Source organism: Oncorhynchus clarkii, chromosome 7 (genome assembly GCF_045791955.1).
Source record: "Oncorhynchus clarkii lewisi isolate Uvic-CL-2024 chromosome 7, UVic_Ocla_1.0, whole genome shotgun sequence".
Lineage (NCBI taxonomy): Eukaryota > Metazoa > Chordata > Actinopteri > Salmoniformes > Salmonidae > Oncorhynchus > Oncorhynchus clarkii.
This window is the reverse complement of record NC_092153.1, coordinates 6,626,858-6,645,443: the sequence shown is the minus strand read 5'-3', so window position 1 is coordinate 6,645,443 and position 18,586 is coordinate 6,626,858. Positions and strand designations below refer to the sequence as shown.

The window sequence follows — 18,586 nt, the reverse complement described above, 5'->3', positions numbered from 1 at the left end:
CTAAGAGATTTTATAGATGCTTAGCAATGGCTGAGCGCCCTTTATAAGGATAATTTAAGGGTTTTGAAATAGCTATTGTGTCAAACCCAGTGAGCAATGTCATTAAAATAAATATGAAACGTTCATGTTATGCTTTAATCTGAGTTATCCCATAAGAGAGCTAATGAGTTTGTCTCTTATCCTTAGAAACATCAGAAACACCATCAGAGCTTCACTAATCATTTCTCAGTTCCTTTTGCATTACAATCCCTTTGCTTAAGTAGGCTTCACACAAGTTAAGGATTTTAGACTCAAAGACCCCTTGGAGTGACATGTAATGCCACTTGTTAATTTGTACATTTTCATCCCGAGAATGAAATGGGTCAAAATGTATCAAAGCTGTGTCTGGGTTCAGGAAATGACTCTCTACAATGACTGGCAGACCCTGAAATAGGTTACCTTTCTGCAGTGGATTTTGATTCAGTGTCATGGTCATTCAAATTCTGTGTAGGCTGCAGATGGTTCAGTGAGTGGAATTGATTAGGCTACTTGAAGTAGTGCCAATTGAAAGCAAGTATACTGTACAAACAAATATTCACATCAGCTTTCAGTGATTTCAAGTTGTCTTTTTTCCTTGCCAGTTCCAATATCTGTATCTAACAAAGATCCCGTCTCTTATGGATACCATCTATAACTGCATTATAATTCAGCACTAAGGCACGGAGGTTGGCTAACATACCACGGCCAACCTACCACAAACCCCTGAGGTGCCTTAATTGCTATTAGAAACTAGTTACCAATGTAATTAGAGCAGTAAAAATAAATGTTTTGTCATACTCGTGTTATACGGTCGGATATACCACGGCTGTCAGCCAATCAGGGGCAGTAGCATAGCCTAGTGGTTAGCGCATTGAACTAATAACCGAAAGGTTTCAAGTTCAAATCACCTAGCTGACAAGGTACAAATCTGTTGTTCTGCCCCTGAACAAGGCAGTTAACCCACTGTTCCTAGGCTGTCATTGAAAAGTTGAATTTGTTCTTAGCTGACTTGCCTAGTTAAATGAAGGTAAAATAAAAAATCAGCATTCAGGGCTCAAACAACCCAGTTTATAATTAAGATTTTAAACCTGGGGTTTGTTCAGGAGGATGAAACATTATTGAACGTTCAGAGAGAAACATGGAAGTCAACTAATGTGGCTCAACTTGTTTATTTGGATCCCCATGAACTTTTGCAGAAGCAGCAGCTACTCCTCCAGGGGTAAAAAAAAATGCAATACATTTAAAAAACAGTCACACAAATGTTAAATACAACGATATATAAATACAAAATAAAATAACATTCAAACAATACAACAACAAATAATGTGTGTGTTAAGAGTGTCTCTACAGTATGTGCGTGTTTGTGTCCCTTGCCGTTCCATGTTTACCCCACAGAGAGGCAGTATTGGACTTTAAGCAAGGAGAAAAAAGTGTGCGCTTATTTTTGGTCAAAGAAATGGGTAGATGGATCAAGTAAGTAAAGTATATGTTTTAGGTTACATTAAACTATATATATATTTAAGACGTTTTTAGCTTAATTGATCATGATCATTTAAAAAATGTGTATAGGCCTATCAAATTTGGAAAATGTCGGTCAGCCTAATTCAATTGTAGTCGAAATGTGACACTCCCAACGAATATAGAGATGTAAAATAGTCTAAATCAGAGCCAGACTGAGGGCATTCTGACATCAGCAGTCCAAAAGGGGATGAGACCCTCGGAAGGAAGAGGCGGTTTGTGATGATGTCACAGGATGCCACTGTAGTGGATCAATTTCAATTTGAAGCTCGAGCTCCTCTCCTCGCTTTTACCGTAGAGCACACTGGATTGAACCATTAGTGGACGGACAACCGGACTATTGGGCTCTGGAAAAAGGGTCGGGAAAAGCAGAATTAGCTATTTTCTTCTCATTTGAAGGCGACATTTCTCAGTAAGGTAAGACACATTTTAATGAATTCCAGTCCAGCAGAATGACAGATTGGAATCATTTCTGGTCTCTTTCTGGAATTGGTTCTGATTGGGTTTGGGTAGGCTATCAAGGTGGATCAGAATAAAACGGTCTACACAAATAGGCCTAATGATAATAAAGTGATAGTATATTGTTAATTGTTAAGATTGGGTCAAGAGCTAATAAAGCTTTATCAACCATGCAGAGTTCCTCTGAAGAACAGTTGTTTAAACATCACGGTTTACGTCCACTCCTACCCTGTTGCTGTTGTTGTTTTTGTTGTTGTTGTTATCTGCATTTTTATGTAAGAGTGAGTTTGAAAATGATGAAATGCTAAGGGATAATATGGTTTAGATAGATAGGGCTGGCCATGGTGTGATGCAGCACGGCAGGAATATATGCACTTCTAGAAAGAAAACTTCACGACAGACAGGGAGACAATATGAACAAAGGAAATAACACATATCAACGGCTATATCCTTCACACACAAGGTGATACTATAGAAGTTTCATCGCTTTTCTACCAACTTGTCATCTTGTTATTTTAATGTTCTTTCTTTTGAGCATTACAATGCCACATATTGGCTGGTTGCGCAGCTTCACTGAGTTATATGATGACATTGGTCCTTCTCAGGGTAATAGAACCTTCACTAGCTGTTGTCAGGGAGATTCAGACAGTTTGGAGTATGTCTGGAAGACACTTCTTGATGCTTGCTGAATGGCGCACACTGCCTGTTACGAAATAGTCTGGACTGCAGATGTCTGCTGGCAAACGTCTCATTGCCATGGTTACGTGGTTACAAAAGCACCATGGTCAGTCTAAACAGATTGATAGAAGGCTTTGGTTCTGACTTCAGAAGCAGCACCATGTAAAATATACACACATTGGTGATTGGTTTTGCTGCAATTCATTGATGTGAAAAGATTCCATTCCAAAGAGATGAGATGTGAGAGTACACACACACACACTGACAAAAGGTTTATCTTATTTCAATACTATACAGATGCAGGCGGTGCTTGACTTGGGCAGGAGCTCGCCGGAGCTGAGTACCGGCACCTCAACGTTTCTACTGCTTGAGCTCCTGTTCTTCATATAGAATATTACCTCAACAGTGTTGTGGAGCTCCTGCATCTAAATATCAACAGTACAGGCACCTATTTCAGTCCAAGTCAAGCACTGGTTGCAGGGCATGCTGTAACAAAACGAGTGCAACAACACTTTCATCTTCAGGTGTCTGAGCTACACAGTGGAATGGGCTTGGTGCCCCTGAAGTGCCCCTTTAAGAGAGAAAGCACTGTGTGGTGACCAGGGCTTTGGACAGTGGAAAGGTTTGGGTACATTTCCAGGGGTCTGTTGGAGAAGGACATAAGTTAAACAAACTGTCAGAGGGTTGACAAGTGCTTCCTGATTTAGGAGGGCTGGGATGGGGCTACTGCAGGAAAGTGAGAAGGAGAGGGGGAAGAAAGAGAGAGAGGGATAGAGAGAGACAGGGAGAGGAGAAGGAGAGAGAGAGGATGGTAGGGGGGAGGGGGGTAAATACCTCCATGTTTCCTTGGTTCTGCCAAGCTCTCTCTCTCCTCACCCCCTCATGAATTCCATTAATTTGGTACTGTAGAACCTTTGGGGTGTTGGCCGACTCAACCCTTCATGTTATGACCCAGGAAAGCTTGGAGAGGAAACCCTGACATGTCTCTCAGGCCCCTCCCTGCTGTTCCTCCCTGGTGCTTCAGGAAGGGCACAAGGTTATCATGGTTGGGCCTGCTGTTATTCTGCTTGGCTTCAGAGAAGAGAAGTGCTTTTGTCTTATTGCCAAGCTGATGGTTTAAACCTGACGCTGCATGTTTGGGGAACGACCGTCGCTAGCTCTGTTTTTGTTTTAGAAAAAGATAGCTAATGCATTAATATCCAGAGGTGGGAGTCTGAGTAGCCCAGATCCCTGTGGATTTATATAAATATTTGGACATTGACCAAGTTATTATCATTTTGGCTCCGAACGCTACCACAATGGATTTGGAAGGAAACACAGCATATTGGAGTTGAAAATAAATTAAATTGAAATTAAATAATGAATGTGAGCTGAAAGTGCAAACTTTCAGCTTTCATTTGAGGGTATTTACCTCCAAATCGGGTGAACGGTGTAGAAATGCACTTTTTATATGTGACCCCCCAATTTTAGGGGCTCAAAATCATTGGACAAACTAACATAATCCTAAATTAAATTGTGAGTTTAAAAAAATATTTTGCAGTCAATAACTGCCTGAAGTGTGTAACCCATAGACATCACCAGATGCTGAGTTTCTTCTCTGGTGATGCTCCGTCAGGCCTTTACTGCAGCTGTCTTCAGTTCCTGCTTGTTCTTGGGGCATTTTGCCTTCAGTTTTGCCTTCTGCAAGGGAAGTGCATGCGCAATTGGATTCAGGTCAGGTGATTGACTTGGCCATTGCAGAACATTCCACTTCTTTGCCTTAAAAAAGCATTGGGTTGCTTTCGCAGTATGCTTCGGGTCATTGTCCATCTGCACTGTGAAGCGACGTCCAATGAGTTTTGAAGCATTTGGCTGAATCTGAATACAAGGGAACCAATTCCATTGGCAGCCATATATGGCCATAACACCCCCTCCACCATGATTCACAGATGAGGTGGTATGCTTCGGATCATGAGCAGTTCCTTTCCTTCTGCATACTCTTCTCTTTCCATCCGTCTGGTACAAGTTGATATTTGTCTCATCTGTCCATAGGATGTTGTTCCAGAACTGTACAGGTTTTCTTAGATGTTATCTGGCAAACTCTAATCTGGTCTTCCTGTTTTTGAGGCTTACCAGTGGTTTACATCTGGTGCTAAACCGTCTGTATTTACTCTGGTGAAGTTTTCTCTTGATTGTTGACTTTGACACAGATACACCTACCTCCTGTGGAGTGTTCTTGATCTGGACAACTGTTGTGAAGGGGTTTCTTTTCACCAGGGAAATAATGATTCTGTCATCCATCACAGTTGTTTTCCGTGGTCTTCCGGGCCTTTTGGTGTTCCTGAGCTCACCAGTGTGTTCTTTCTTTTTCAGAATGTACCAAATCGTTGATTTGGCCACACCTCATGTTTTTGCTCTCTCTCTGATGGGTTTGTTTTGAAATGTCAACCTCATGATGGCTTGCTTCACTGGCAGTGACAGACTTCATGTTGAGGGTTAACAGCAGTCCAAATGCAAATGCCACACTTGAAATCAACTCTAGATCTTTCATCTGATTACTTATAAATGAACTAATGAGGGAATAACACACAGCTAGCCATGGAACAGCTGAGCAGCCAATTTCCAATGACTTTTGGTCCCTTAAAAGGGGGTCACATATAAAAGTGCTGTAATTCCTACACCATTCACCCGATTTGGAGGTAAAAACCCTCAAATTAAAGCTGAAAATCTGCCCTTTCAGGTTATATTCATGAATTGATTTAAACTTTGGTTGACAGTTAAAATAATAATAACTTGGTCAATGTCCGAATAGTTCTGGACCTGAATGTATTTATATTACCCACTACTCGCTATGTACGCTATCTTAGGTTTACGGGTAGTATGTTTGTCAGTTGCTGCTGTTCCCTTCACAGATGCTATTGGGCTGCACCTCCATGTGTGATTTATTATTGAGGAAAGGATCAAAGGGGCCGGTTCTGGGTTCAGTTCTGTGTGATTGATGGCTTCATCACATCAACACGTGTCTCTTTAATGCTTTCAAACCAAAACAAGTGTATTTGGAAATAGACTCAGACATCTTGTTTACTGACATGGATGTGATAAGGTAGTTGGCTATGTCAGTGGTGACATAAGCAGGGGCGCAACTTTGGTTTTAGAAGTGTGTGAGGGGGGGACATTAATATTTGTTTTACGCATGGGCCTAAAGCAGACCGTTGCCTCGTTTTGTATCACATTCCAATGGTAAAACTGGGGGACAAAAATACAATTTCAGAATGTGTGGGGGGGGGCATGTCCCCCTTGTCCACAGTGAAAGTTGCGCCCCTGGACATAACAGTCATATAAGTGACAATGTCATTGATAATAATGTAATTAATTTATCATATGAGTGACATAGCATTCAATCATATGAATGGTTCATCTAGATCCATCTATAAAGGTCTTCTTGAAAAAAACTTGTTTTAGTGTATTATTATGACTGTGATCTCTCTCCCTCTTCTCCCTGTTTCTCTCTGAGACCGATAGGGGGATTATTGCAAGCAGTCTTGGCTCTGAGCCGTAGATAGCAGTTCGCTTGGCTGGGAGTGAAATTTTCCTCTCAGTAAAACCCCTTCCACTGTTCACAGACCTGCTGACCTGTCTCTATCTCTCCTCCAGGACCCGTTGACAGCAGAGCCAGGATGGATGCTAACGGCATATTCTCACTTCTGTTGCTGTGTTCTGTCACTGAGGTAATATACTCAACCCAAGTTGTGAAGTCATTTGCCCTTTGTCCTCGATATGCCTTTTATAAACTCACTGTGGCATGCAGAGTGAATATGGTTGTTCTTGAAAGTCGTTAAAACATGATCATAACTCATATTTAACTCAAATCCACACTTTCACTCTCTTGATTTGGTTTGATATTCTAAAATACTCTGTCCGTGAGTGTATCGTTTCCTCTGAGTGTTAGCCATTTTTTTCACAGCTGTGTGTGTTGGCGAGCCCTGAGGGGAATGACTCCCAGCAGCACCATACCCAGAACGTCTACCACGACATCGGTGTCACCAGGAACACCATAGTCACTGCTCAGTTTGAGTGCTATCAGAAGATCATGAAAAACGACAAACACAACAAAATAGGTAAGGGTCCCTTAAGGGTGATGTGGTACAGGTTGTAATGGGGTAGCTCATTTGTTCAATTTCAATCTCATGATTTGCATGGTAGAGATTTTCAATTTACTCTTAGCATATTCAATTTCAATTTGAAACAATCCTCAGTCTTAACTGAAATGGTCCTAACCCCAGTGAATAGCACCTTCTAAGGAACTGACCTCCTAGAGTTTGCTTAAAGGGATACTTCTGGATTTTGGCTAAATCTATTTCCCTAGAGTCAGATGAACTTGTGGATACCATTATTATGTGTGCAGTATGAAGGAAGTTAGAGGTCGTTTCGCGAACCAATGCTAACTAGCGTTAGCACGATGACTATGGGTATCTGCTAGCATGCTCATTGCCAAAATCCCAAAGTATCCCTTTAAACTGCCTGTGTTGTTGTGTCCCTTCACTCAGGGCCAGTTTGTAACAGGACGTGGGATGGCTGGCTGTGCTGGGAGGACACAGAGGCAGGCTTCACTACAAACCAACACTGTCCAGACTACTTCCAAGACTTTGACACAGCAGGTCTGTATTTTGCAATCTGGCTGGTCTCTCCAACCCAACGACATTGAACAGAGATTATTGTATGACTGTATAAGGTAATGTACGAGTCAGCCTGGCTATTCTCTGTTAGGCTTTTCGAGAAATGTCCTTTGCTGTTTTCAACGTTCATTTTAGTATGGATAAAGGGATGAAAGTTATTCTCATGAATGGATATCATCTTTTTGAATTAATGCTGTGTTGATTGCTGAGATGAGCAAGTGTCACACCTGTCCACTCTTCTGTTGACTCACGTTGGTTGATGCACTACATCACTCACCTTCTGTTTCTAATCACCAGAAATGGCATCCAAAGTGTGCAGTGAAACGGGTAATTGGTTTCTACACCCGGAGAGCAACAGGACATGGACAAACTACACCAAATGTACGGCATACACCAGTGCAGGAAGAGTGGTAAGACAAGTGACCTTTTGATAAGCTTTTTAATGTAGTTATGTTGTGGATATTATATTGTAATGCATGTTAGGTTGACATGGTGTATTCTTTCTCAGACAGCGATGAATCTCTACTACCTGGTTCTGATTGGACATGGACTGTCGCTGACGTCATTGTTCTTCTCATTGGGAATATTTTTCCATTTCAAGTAAGTTACTCTGTTAGCCCATAAGTATGCTCCTGTTATATATTTTATTTCATTAACCTTTATTTTAACATGGTGTCATATTGAGACCAAGTGTCTTTTTCAAATGAGCCCTGCACAATATAAACACACATATCAACACAAAACCCAATAAAATACTAAATGACAAAACATGATCATAAAAAACGAACACAATCTTCACTTAGAGCATTCCCCACTACTGATTTAAATTCTACTGAAATACACTGCTCCAAATAATAACGGGAACACTTCAACAACACAATGTAACTCCAAGTCAATCACCCTTCTGTGAAATCAAACTGTCCACTTAGGACGCAACACTGATTGACAATCAATTTCACATGCTGTTGTGCAAATGGAAGACAACAGGTGGAAATTATAGGCAATTAGCAAGACAGCCCCAATAAAGGAGTGGTTCTGCAGGTGGTGACCACAGACCACTTCTCAGTTCCTATGCATCCTGGCTGATGTTTTGGTCACTTTTGAATGCTGGCGGTGCTTTCACTCTAGTGGTAGCATGAGACGGAGTCTACAACCCACACAAGTGGTTCAGGTAGTGCAGCTCATCCAGGATGACACATCAATGCGAGCTGTGGCAAGAAGGTTTGCTGTGTCTGTCAGCGTAGTGTCCAGAGCATGGAGGTGCTACCAGGAGACAGGCCAGTACATCAGGAGACGTGGAGGAGGCCGTAGGAGGGCAACAACCCAGCAGCAGGACCGCTACCTCCGCCTTTGTGCAAGGAGGAGCAGGAGGAGCACTGCCAGAGCCCTGCAAAATGACCTCCAGCAGGCCACAAATGTGCATGTGTCTGCTCAAACGGTCAGAAACAGACTCCATGGGGGTGGTATGAGGACCCGATGTCCACAGGTGGGGGTTGTGCTTACAGCCCAACACCGTGCAGGACGTTTGGCATTTGCCAGAGAACACCAAGATTGGCAAATTCGCCACTGTCGCCCTGTGCTCTTCACAGATGAAAGCAGGTTCACACTGAGCACGTGACAGACGTGACAGAGTCTGGAGGCGCCGTGGAGAACATTCTGCTGCCTGCAACATCCTCCAGCATGACCGGTTTGGCGGTGGGTCAGTCATGGTGTGGGGTGGCATTTCTTTGGGGGGTCGCACAGCCCTCCATGTGCTCGCTAGAGGTAGCCTGACTGCCATTAGGTACCGAGATGAGATCCTCAGACCCCTTGTGAGACCATATGCTGGTGCGGTTGGCCCTGAGTTCCTCCTAATGCAAGACAATGCTAGACCTCATGTGGCTGGAGTGTGTCAGCAGTTCCTGCAAGAGGAAGGCATTGATGCTATGGACTGGCCCGCCCGTTCCCCAGACCTGAATCCAATTGAGCACATCTGGGACATCATGTCTCGCTCCATCCACCAACACCACGTTGCACCACAGACTGTCCAGGAGTTGGCGGATGCTTTAGTCCAGGTCTGGGAGGAGATCCCTCAGGAGACCATCCGCCACCTCATCAGGAGCATGCCCAGGTGTTGTAGGGAGGTCATACAGGCACGTGGAGGCCACACACACTACTGAGCCTCATTTTGACTTGTTTTAAGGACATTACATCAAAGTTGGATCAGCCTGTAGTGTGGTTTTCCACTTTAATTTTGAGTGTGACTCCAAATCCAGACCTCCAAGGGTTGATAAATTTGATTTCCATTGATAATTTGTGTGTGATTTTGTTGTCAGCACATTCAACTATGTAAAGAAAAAAGTATTTAATAAGAATATTTCATTCATTCAGATATAGGATGTGTTATTTTAGTGTTCCCTTTATTTTTTTGAGCAGTGTATATAGAAATATGGTGTTTTTCTTACTTTAGATTGAATAATTGAATAATTTTCTATGGAAGAAGGAGGAAAAACTCATTCATACTGGCCTACTCATAAGGAGGCATTAACGACACAAGCGTCATAAATTATGTTGGGAGAATGTAATTATAAGGAGTTGTAGGGAGTTTAACTCGATAAAGATGGTACATTGTTCCATCTTCCATTGTTGTCCATTCAACATAAGGATATTTTCTTTCTTTCCCTACCAGGAGTCTAAGCTGCCAGAGGATAACGCTCCACAAAAACCTATTTTTTTCATTTGTGTTGAACTCGGTCATCACCATCATCTGGTTGACAGCGGTGGCTAACAACCAGGGACTAGTGCAGAGCAACCCTGTGAGTATGATGACTAACAACCAGGGACTAGTGCAGAGCAACCCTGTGAGTATGATGACTAACAACCAGGGACTAGTACAACCCTGTCAGTATGATGACTAACAACCAGGGACTAGTGCAGAGCAACCCTGTGAGTATGATGACTAACAACCAGGGACTAGTGCAGAGCAACCCTGTCAGTATGATGACTAACAACCAGGGACTAGTGCAGAGCAACCCTGTGAGTATGATGACTAACAACCAGGGACTAGTACAACCCTGTCAGTATGATGACTAACAACCAGGGACTAGTACAACCCTGTCAGTATGATGACTAACAACCAGGGACTAGTACAACCCTGTCAGTATGATGACTAACAACCAAGGACTAGTACAACCCTGTCAGTATGATGACTAACAACCAGGGACTAGTACAACCCTGTCAGTATGATGACTAACAACCAAGGACTAGTACAGTACAACCCTGTCAGTATGATGACTAACACCCAGGGACTAGTACAACCCTGTCAGTATGATGACTAACACCCAGGGACTAGTACAGTACAACCCTGTCAGTATGATGACTAACAACCAGGGACTAGTACAACCCTGTCAGTATGATGACTAACAACCAGGGACTAGTATAACCCTGTCAGTATGATGACTAACAACCAAGGACTAGGGCCTCCCGGGTGGCGCAGTGGTTAAGGGCGTGCCATCAGAGTCCCTGGGTTCGCGCCCAGGCTCTGTCGTAACCGGCCGCGACCGGGAGGTCCGTGGGGCGACGCACAATTGGCCTAGCGTCGTTAGGGAGGGATTGGCCGGTAGGGATCTCCTTGTCTCATCGCGCACCAGCGACTCCTGTGGCGGGCCGGGCGCAGTGCGCGCTAGCCAAGGTTGCCAGGTGCACGGTGTAGCCTCAGACACATTGGTGCGGCTGGCTTCCGGGTTGGATGCGCGCTGTGTTAAGAAGCAGTACGGCTGGTTGGGTTGTGTATCGGAGGACGCATGACATTCAGCCTTCGTCTCTCCCGAGCCCGTACGGGAGTTGTAGCAATGAGACAAGATAGTAGCTACTACAACAATTGGATACCACGAAATTGGGGAGAAAAAGGGGTAAAAATTCACAAAAAAAAAAACAACAACCAGGGACTAGTACAGTACAACCCTGTCAGTATGATGTAGTATGATGACTAACAACCAGGGACTAGTACAGTACAACCCTGTCAGTATGATGACTAACAACCAGGGACTAGTACAGTACAACCCTGTCAGTATGATGTAGTATGATGACTAACAACCAGGGACTAGTACAGTACAACCCTGTCAGTATGATGACTAACAACCAGGGACTAGTACAGTACAACCCTGTCAGTATGATGACTAACAACCAGAGACTAGTACAACCCTGTCAGTATGATGACTAACAACCAAGGACTAGTACAGTACAACCCTGTCAGTATGCAAAGCAACACTAATTATACTGTACATGTACAGTACCAGTCAAAGGTTTGGACTAGAGGTCGACCGATTATGATTTTTCAACGCCGATACTGATTATTGGAGGACCAAAAAAGCCGATACTGTTTGGACACACTTCCTCATTGGCCTAGAAGGCCAGCATCCCAGAGTCATCTCTTCACTGTTGGCGTTGAGACTGGTGTTTTGCGGGTACTATTTATTGAAGCTGCCAGTTGATTTGTGAGGCGTCTGTTTCTCAAACAAGATACTCTAATGTAGTTGTCCTCTTGCTCAGTTGTGCACCGGGGCCTCCCACTCCTCTTTCTATTCTGGTTAGAGCCAGTTTGCACTGTTCTGTGAAGGGATTAGTACACAGCATTGTACGAGATCTTCAGTTTCTTGGCAATTTCTCACATGGAATAGCCTTCATTTCTCAGAACAAGAATAGACTGACGAGTTTCAGAAAAAAGGTATTTGTTTCTAGCCATTTTGAGCCTGTAATCGAACCCATAAATGCTGATGCTCCAGATACTCAACTAGTCTAAAGAAGGCCAGTTTTATTGCTTCCTTAATCAGCACAACAGTTTTCAGCTGTGAAAACGTAATTGAAAAAGGGTTTTCTAATGATCAATTAGCCTTTTAAAATGATAAACTTGGATTAGCTAACACAACGTGCCATTGGAACACAGGAGTGATGGTTGCTGATAATGTGCCTCTGTAGGTCTATGTAGATATTCCATAAAATATCAGCCATTTCCAGCTACAATAGTCATTTACAACATTAACAATGTCTACACTGTATTTCTGATCAATTTGATGTTATTTTAATGGACAAAAAAATTAGCTTTTCTTTCAAAAACAAGGAAATTTCTAAGTGACCCCAAACTTTTGAACAGTAAAGGTGTAAATATATATTTAATATATAAGGTTTATATATTAAAGGTCCCAACCTGTTTCACAAGAACAGAATTAACTTAGGATGTAAATAATGAGCAAAGCATTTCCAAGCTCAGTAGACAAAAATGTCTACTCAACCATAGACTGTTGGTTGACCCTGACCGGGGATATTCCAAGCTGATACTAGTTCTGCTACCCCACCCCCCACCAGGTGAGCTGTAAGGTGATCATGTTTATTCACCTGTACCTGTTTGGCTGTAACTACTTCTGGATGCTGTGTGAGGGCATCTACCTGCACACACTCATCGTCGTGGCTGTGTTCGCCGAGAAACAACACCTCATGTGGTACTACCTGCTTGGATGGGGTACGTGAAGTTACGACAAAACTATTAACTAATGAAACCATTCACTAACTATTACACGATTAAACAACGCTTGCCTTTTTAAGGGACGTTTCTAGAGTTGAATTACAGTTGTTTGTCCATTATGTCATCCATTAAAATCAATTATTGAACAATCTCCCAGGATTTCCACTCATACCTGCATTGATACATGCAATAGCACGAAGCTACTACTACAATGATAAGTAAGTATTTTGATATCTTTCTCTCTGGTCTTTGATACGTATGCCATTCTCTGCCACATACAGTAATTCATGGATAAGCCATGTTGTCCACATGAGTCAAATATCTCTTGGCATCTCCCTCTCTCCTCCACAGTTGTTGGATCAGCTCCAACACTTCCCTCCTCTACATTATCCATGGTCCCATCTGTGCTGCCCTGCTGGTGAGCTCTTCTTTAAGCCACAATTCCAAGTACATTAACTAACGTTTATGACCATCCCTGTTCTTCCCCTTGTGTGATCACTGTAAACAGAACCGTCATCAACCTCAGGTCTCCTTTATACTCTGGCTGGGATTTTAAGTACATTTACTTTGGACATAATGGACATGTCTCTGGCAGGACTCATTGGACACATTGGCTTATTTCCAAAATCTCTCTCCTCTCTCCTCTCTCTCTCTCTCTCTGTCTGGCTCTCTCTGTCTCTCTGTCTCTCTCTGTCTCTTCTCCCCCTCCCCATCCCTCCCTCCTACCCCCTTCTCTATCCCTCCCTCCCCCTCTCTCTCCAGGTGAATCTGTTCTTCCTGTTAAACATTGTGCGTGTCCTCATCACCAAACTGAAGGTAATCCACCAACAAGCAGAAGATCATTTCCTCTATTTGCTGTAACAAATGGACTAATAAAGTTGCATTGTATTCTAGGTGACCCATCAAGCTGAATCTAGCCTCTACATGAAGGCTGTGAGAGCCACCCTGATCCTAGTCCCTCTCCTGGGCATCCAGTTTGTCTTGTTCCCCTACAAACCCCAGGGACGCTTCGCCTTGGAGATCTACGACTATATTATGAACATCCTCATGCACTACCAGGTAGGACAACTCTAGAACATTCTCAAATTTCTAGAATTCTAGAGACCTTCTAGAACTTCTAAGTCAACTCTAGAAGTTCAGTTAGAGTAGTGTCCCAAGCTGGTTAGTGTTATCTTCTTTGTGTTGAAGTATCCTCTTTCTATCCTCAGGGTCTCCTGGTTGCCACCATCTTCTGCTTCTTCAATGGGGAGGTAAGACTCCAGCGGGATATTACGTTATTCTGAACTAACTCTATGTCAGAAAGCTGAGCTGATGCAACCATAATTACTTTGATAAGGTGTCACGTTGGAGCAATGTAAACTGTTGTCCGATGGGACTTTCTTTCTTCCAGGTCCAAGGTGTTTTGCGAAGGCACTGGAACCAGCAGAGGATCCAGTTTGGCAGTAACTTTGCCCACGCAGATGTCTTCCGCTCAGCCTCATACGTGGCGTCATCCCTGACGGAGGTGCATCGCTGCTACAGCATCGACGGGCACACCGAACACATGAACGGCAAGAACAGCTACCACGACGTCGAGACGGTGACACCCACCATACTCCGGTCGGACAACCCGTTTGCCTGAGGCTGAAGGTCGGAAGTCGCGGGTCTTGGGTCTGTACAGTTACACAGTGGCAGTTAAACTTTTAGTTGAAATGGCTGCAGACAATTTGGAACTCTTTTCCCACCATATTCTAGAACATGTTCTCAAACTTCTTGGCAGTAGCCTTCACAGCAATTGGATGATGGTGAAAAAGTACATGAACGTTTATAGGGAGCACTACTCAGCCTCTTGATCTGGTCAATACAGTTACCTTCAACTGATCCACTTTAACTTCACGAGGACGGAATAGGCACTTAACTAGAGACACCTGTGTAAAGGCATGGTAAGGGTTTTAGTGTAATGCATGGACACTACCTACACTACCTTAAGGGTTTTAGTGTAAGGCATGGACACTACCTACACTACCTTAAGGGTTTTAGTGTAATGCATGGACACTACCTACACTACCTTAAGGGTTTTAGTGTAAGGAATGGACACTACCTACACTACATTAAGGGTTTTAGTGTAAGGCATGGACACTACCTACACTACCTTAAGGGTTTTAGTGTAAGGAATGGACACTACCTACACTACCTTAAGGGTTTTAGTGTGAGGAATGGACACTACCTACACTACCTTAAGGGTTTTAGTGTAAGGAATGGACACTACCTACACTACCTTAAGGGTTTTAGTGTGAGGAATAGACACTACCTACACTACCTTAAGGGTTTTAGTGTAAGGCATGGACACTACCTACACTACCTTAAGGGTTTTAGTGTAAGGAATGGACACTACCTACACTACCTTAAGGGTTTTAGTGTGAGGAATCAATCTTGCCGTTTCATCCTGTGGACCCAAGAGCCTGCGGCTCTACAACAACCTCTGACCCAAGAGCCTGAGACTCTACAACAACCTCCGACCCAAGAGCCTGAGACTCTACAACAACCTCTGACCCAAGAGCCTGAGACTCTACAACAACCTCTGACCCAAGAGCCTGAGACTCTACAACAACCTCTGACCCAAGAGCCTGAGACTCTACAACAACCTCTGACCCAAGAGGAGTACAGTGCAATTAACTTGTTGGGCCTACTGGTGATATAATGACTTCCATTCTGTAAAGGACAAAGGAAACCTAATGTACATGGACCTTAAGCACTGGATTATGTATTAAGATTGGCAGGCTCGTTATGGCTCTCTTTATGACAAGACAAGTAACTAAACGTCACAGTGGATTTTTTTGATACAGTGTACAGTTACAATTGTTTTCTTTTACAGCCATTAGCATTGAATGTGTTATCATGTGTTGTTGTCTGTGGTTTGAATTTGCATGGTCATTGATGGCTACTTATTTATAACTATGTTACAGTAGTACAAGATGGACCACCCATTAGAATGTTCATTTCCTGTCAGTGTATTTCCCTGTCCAGCGGTCTTCTCCCTTCTGTCTAGACTAGGGTTTAGTCCCTCTGTGGGAGTTTATGTCTGGCACATAAAATGACCTTGGTTTTGCCTCAGTTTTATCTGTCATAGTTGAATGTATGTAAGTCTTGTTTAAGTATGTTAAATATTTTTTTTCATAGAGTTGCTTCATATCCAAATGCTGGAGAGAATTCTGCTCACACGTGGATACTTAATGTGGAGGGAGAGAGAGCGCGTGAGAGAGAGGGGGAGGGAGAGAGAGGGAGAGGGAGGCAGAGAGTGGGGTGAAGAGAGAAAGAGAGAGAGACGGGGAGAGAGAGAGAGAGACGGGGGGAGGGAGAGAGAGAGGGAGGAGAGAGTGGGGGAAGAGAGGGAAAGAGAGAGAGAGGGAGAGAGAGAGAGAGAGACGGGGGGAGGGAGAGAGAGAGAGAGGGAGGCAGAGAGTGGGGTGGAGAGAGGGAGAGAGAGAGAGAGAGACGGGGGGAGCGAGAGAGAGAGAGAGACGGGGGGAGAGAGAGAAGGACAAAGTGTTTGTGTTTCCTGTATATTTCAATATGTATGTCTATGGATATGCCATTATAGAAATACAACATGTTCAAGGAGGAGTCTATAGGGTATTCACTATGTTTCTCACCTATCAACCGTGAGTTACCTATCAACCGTGGTATGTCATGTGGATTTTGTCAGCACTGTTTTCATGAACTTTGTTGTAGTATTGTATACCTTGATATTGTAGAGCTGCAGTTCTGTTTTCATTATACATGATAACTGATGGCTGGGTCTGACATGTATTATGGATGGTGTCTGAACTCATTGTAATGTTCATTTGGTCTTTGATAGTCAGGGACAGGATATAGAATTCAGAACAAACTGTTTTGTGTTCCACTCAATTCTGAGTTTTACTTAGGAACGCTTCAGGCATGTTTCTCTGTTCTTCTATGAATCTAATGTTTTTCCTTGCGCTGAGTGTTGACATTGTACAGGTGCCAAACTGTTTATTATTTTTATTGTGGAGAATGCTGTACTGAATGTTTGTGAAGTGTAATGCAATTATAGGTCATTAACAAACGTCGCTTTGACACTTCTGGTTTGTGTTATTCTGTACTGAGTTGTGAAACCAACACTGATGGGCTGTGGGGTACGCAGTGTACACACACACACGCACACGCACGCACGCACGCACACACACACACACACACACACACACACACACACACACACACACACACACACACACACACACACACACATGACACACACACACACACACACACACACACACACACACACACACACACACACACACACACACACACACTCTCTAAAACATACACACAGATGAGAGACATACAGTACACAGTCCTAGACAAGCTGTTGGTCCATAGTGGAAGTGTATCAAAACTGTCTGTGTGGTCTAAGCAATGTGTAGCCTGGCTTCAAATCATTGTCCTCTTAAATGAAGTCAATGGTCATTTCAGCACTTCAAACAACATGTCTGCCTTTTGTTTTATTGAACATGATGCATGTCTGTTTTATCAGCATCTGTGCTTTGAACAAATCTGCTATTGCATGAAATTAGTATTGATTGCTACACTACAAACACTCCTATTTGTATTGATTCATTGGATTCATATGAGATCTAGAATCCCCTGTATGAAAGCTGTTACAAGTGAATCCAAGCGTTATAAGCATACAGGAGAGAAAAGTCATTTCCATCAGTAGGGAACTTCAATATCTTCCAATAATTCATGCCGGGAAAACACCAAAGTGCTGAAATGAACCGTAATGATTTAATCAATGTTTGTGGAAATCTAAACTCTAGACATCTGCTTTTTGTTTAAAGCAAATTGAGGATTACTTTGAAAAATACTTAATGATTAAGTTCCCTGAGGCATAACCTCCCAGCTAACCTATTTTAACATCTGCTATGCATATTTCTTGGTAAAATTAAGTTTCATGTTTGATTTTCTTGTCCCATTATGAGAACCAACAGATCTCAGAGGATATGCATTACTGGAAAACATTAGCCATCAATACTATGTTATATATACTGTTTCCCATAATAATGACCAATGTCCCTGAGAAAGGCATCTTGTTGATCAATGTCCCTGAGAAAGGCATCTTGTTGATCAATGTCCCTGAGAAAGGCATCTTGTTGATAAGTGTCCCTGAGAAAGGCATCTTGTTGATCAATGTCCCTGAGAAAGGCATCTTGTTGATAAGTGTCCCTGAGAAAGGCATCTTGTTGATCAATGTCCCTGAGAAAGGCATCTTGTTGATCAATGTCCCTGAGAAAGGCATCTTGTTGATCAATGTCCCTGAGAAAGGCATCTTGTTGATCAATGTCCCTGAGAAAGGCATCTTGTTGATCAATGTCCCTGAGAAAGCCATCTTGTTGATAAGTGTCCCTGAGAAAGGCATCTTGTTGATCAATGTCCCTGAGAAAGCCATCTTGTTCTTGTTATTGTATCCACTTCTTTGATCTTGTGTCTGGGTCTGGAACTAGAACTGGGTCTGAAACTGCGTCTGGGTCTGGGTCTGGAACTGGGTCTGGGACTGGAACTGGGTCTGGGACTGGATCTGGGACTGGAACTGGGTCCGGAACTGGGTCCGGAACTGGGTATGGGTCTGGAACTGCGACTGGGTCTGGAACTGCGACTGGGTCTGGAACTGAGTCTGGAACTGGGTCTAGGACTGGATCTGGGACTGGAACTGGGTCTGGGACTGGGTCTGGAACTGGTTCTCTAACTGGGTCTGGGA

General features: G+C 43.2%; 1 protein-coding gene across 2 annotated transcripts; it reads left to right on the top strand.

Annotated features, from left to right (window-relative positions):
* Nucleotides 1-1,827: 1,827 nt before the first annotated feature.
* LOC139412788 (calcitonin gene-related peptide type 1 receptor-like) lies at nucleotides 1,828-16,905 on the top strand. Of its 2 annotated transcripts, XR_011634725.1 has the most exons (15): nucleotides 1,828-1,953; nucleotides 6,307-6,380; nucleotides 6,617-6,770; nucleotides 7,200-7,310; nucleotides 7,626-7,738; nucleotides 7,837-7,928; nucleotides 9,997-10,123; nucleotides 12,672-12,825; nucleotides 12,986-13,046; nucleotides 13,180-13,246; nucleotides 13,591-13,644; nucleotides 13,723-13,887; nucleotides 14,037-14,078; nucleotides 14,219-14,745; nucleotides 14,938-16,905. XR_011634725.1 is itself a non-coding variant. In XM_071159504.1 (13 exons), exons 1-13 carry the CDS (start codon nucleotides 6,330-6,332, stop codon nucleotides 14,447-14,449), a joined length of 1,422 nt encoding a protein of 473 aa, XP_071015605.1. In that variant the 5' UTR covers nucleotides 6,049-6,329; the 3' UTR covers nucleotides 14,450-14,498. The 2 variants fall into 2 exon arrangements, 1 of the variants encoding a protein (XP_071015605.1); XM_071159504.1 differs by lacking the exons at nucleotides 1,828-1,953; nucleotides 14,938-16,905 and having other exon boundaries at nucleotides 6,049-6,380; nucleotides 14,219-14,498.
* The last annotated feature ends 1,681 nt before the right edge of the window (nucleotides 16,906-18,586 follow it).

Coding starts and splice junctions, on each gene's coding strand:
- LOC139412788 (XM_071159504.1), top strand. CDS start 6,330: ATGGATGCTAACGGCATATTCTCACTTCTGTTGCTGTGTTCTGTCACT. Junction 7,311..7,625: donor CCAAGACTTTGACACAGCAG/GTCTGTATTTTG, acceptor TCTAATCACCAG/AAATGGCATCCAAAGTGTGC. Junction 13,047..13,179: donor AGCTACTACTACAATGATAA/GTAAGTATTTTG, acceptor TCTCCTCCACAG/TTGTTGGATCAGCTCCAACA.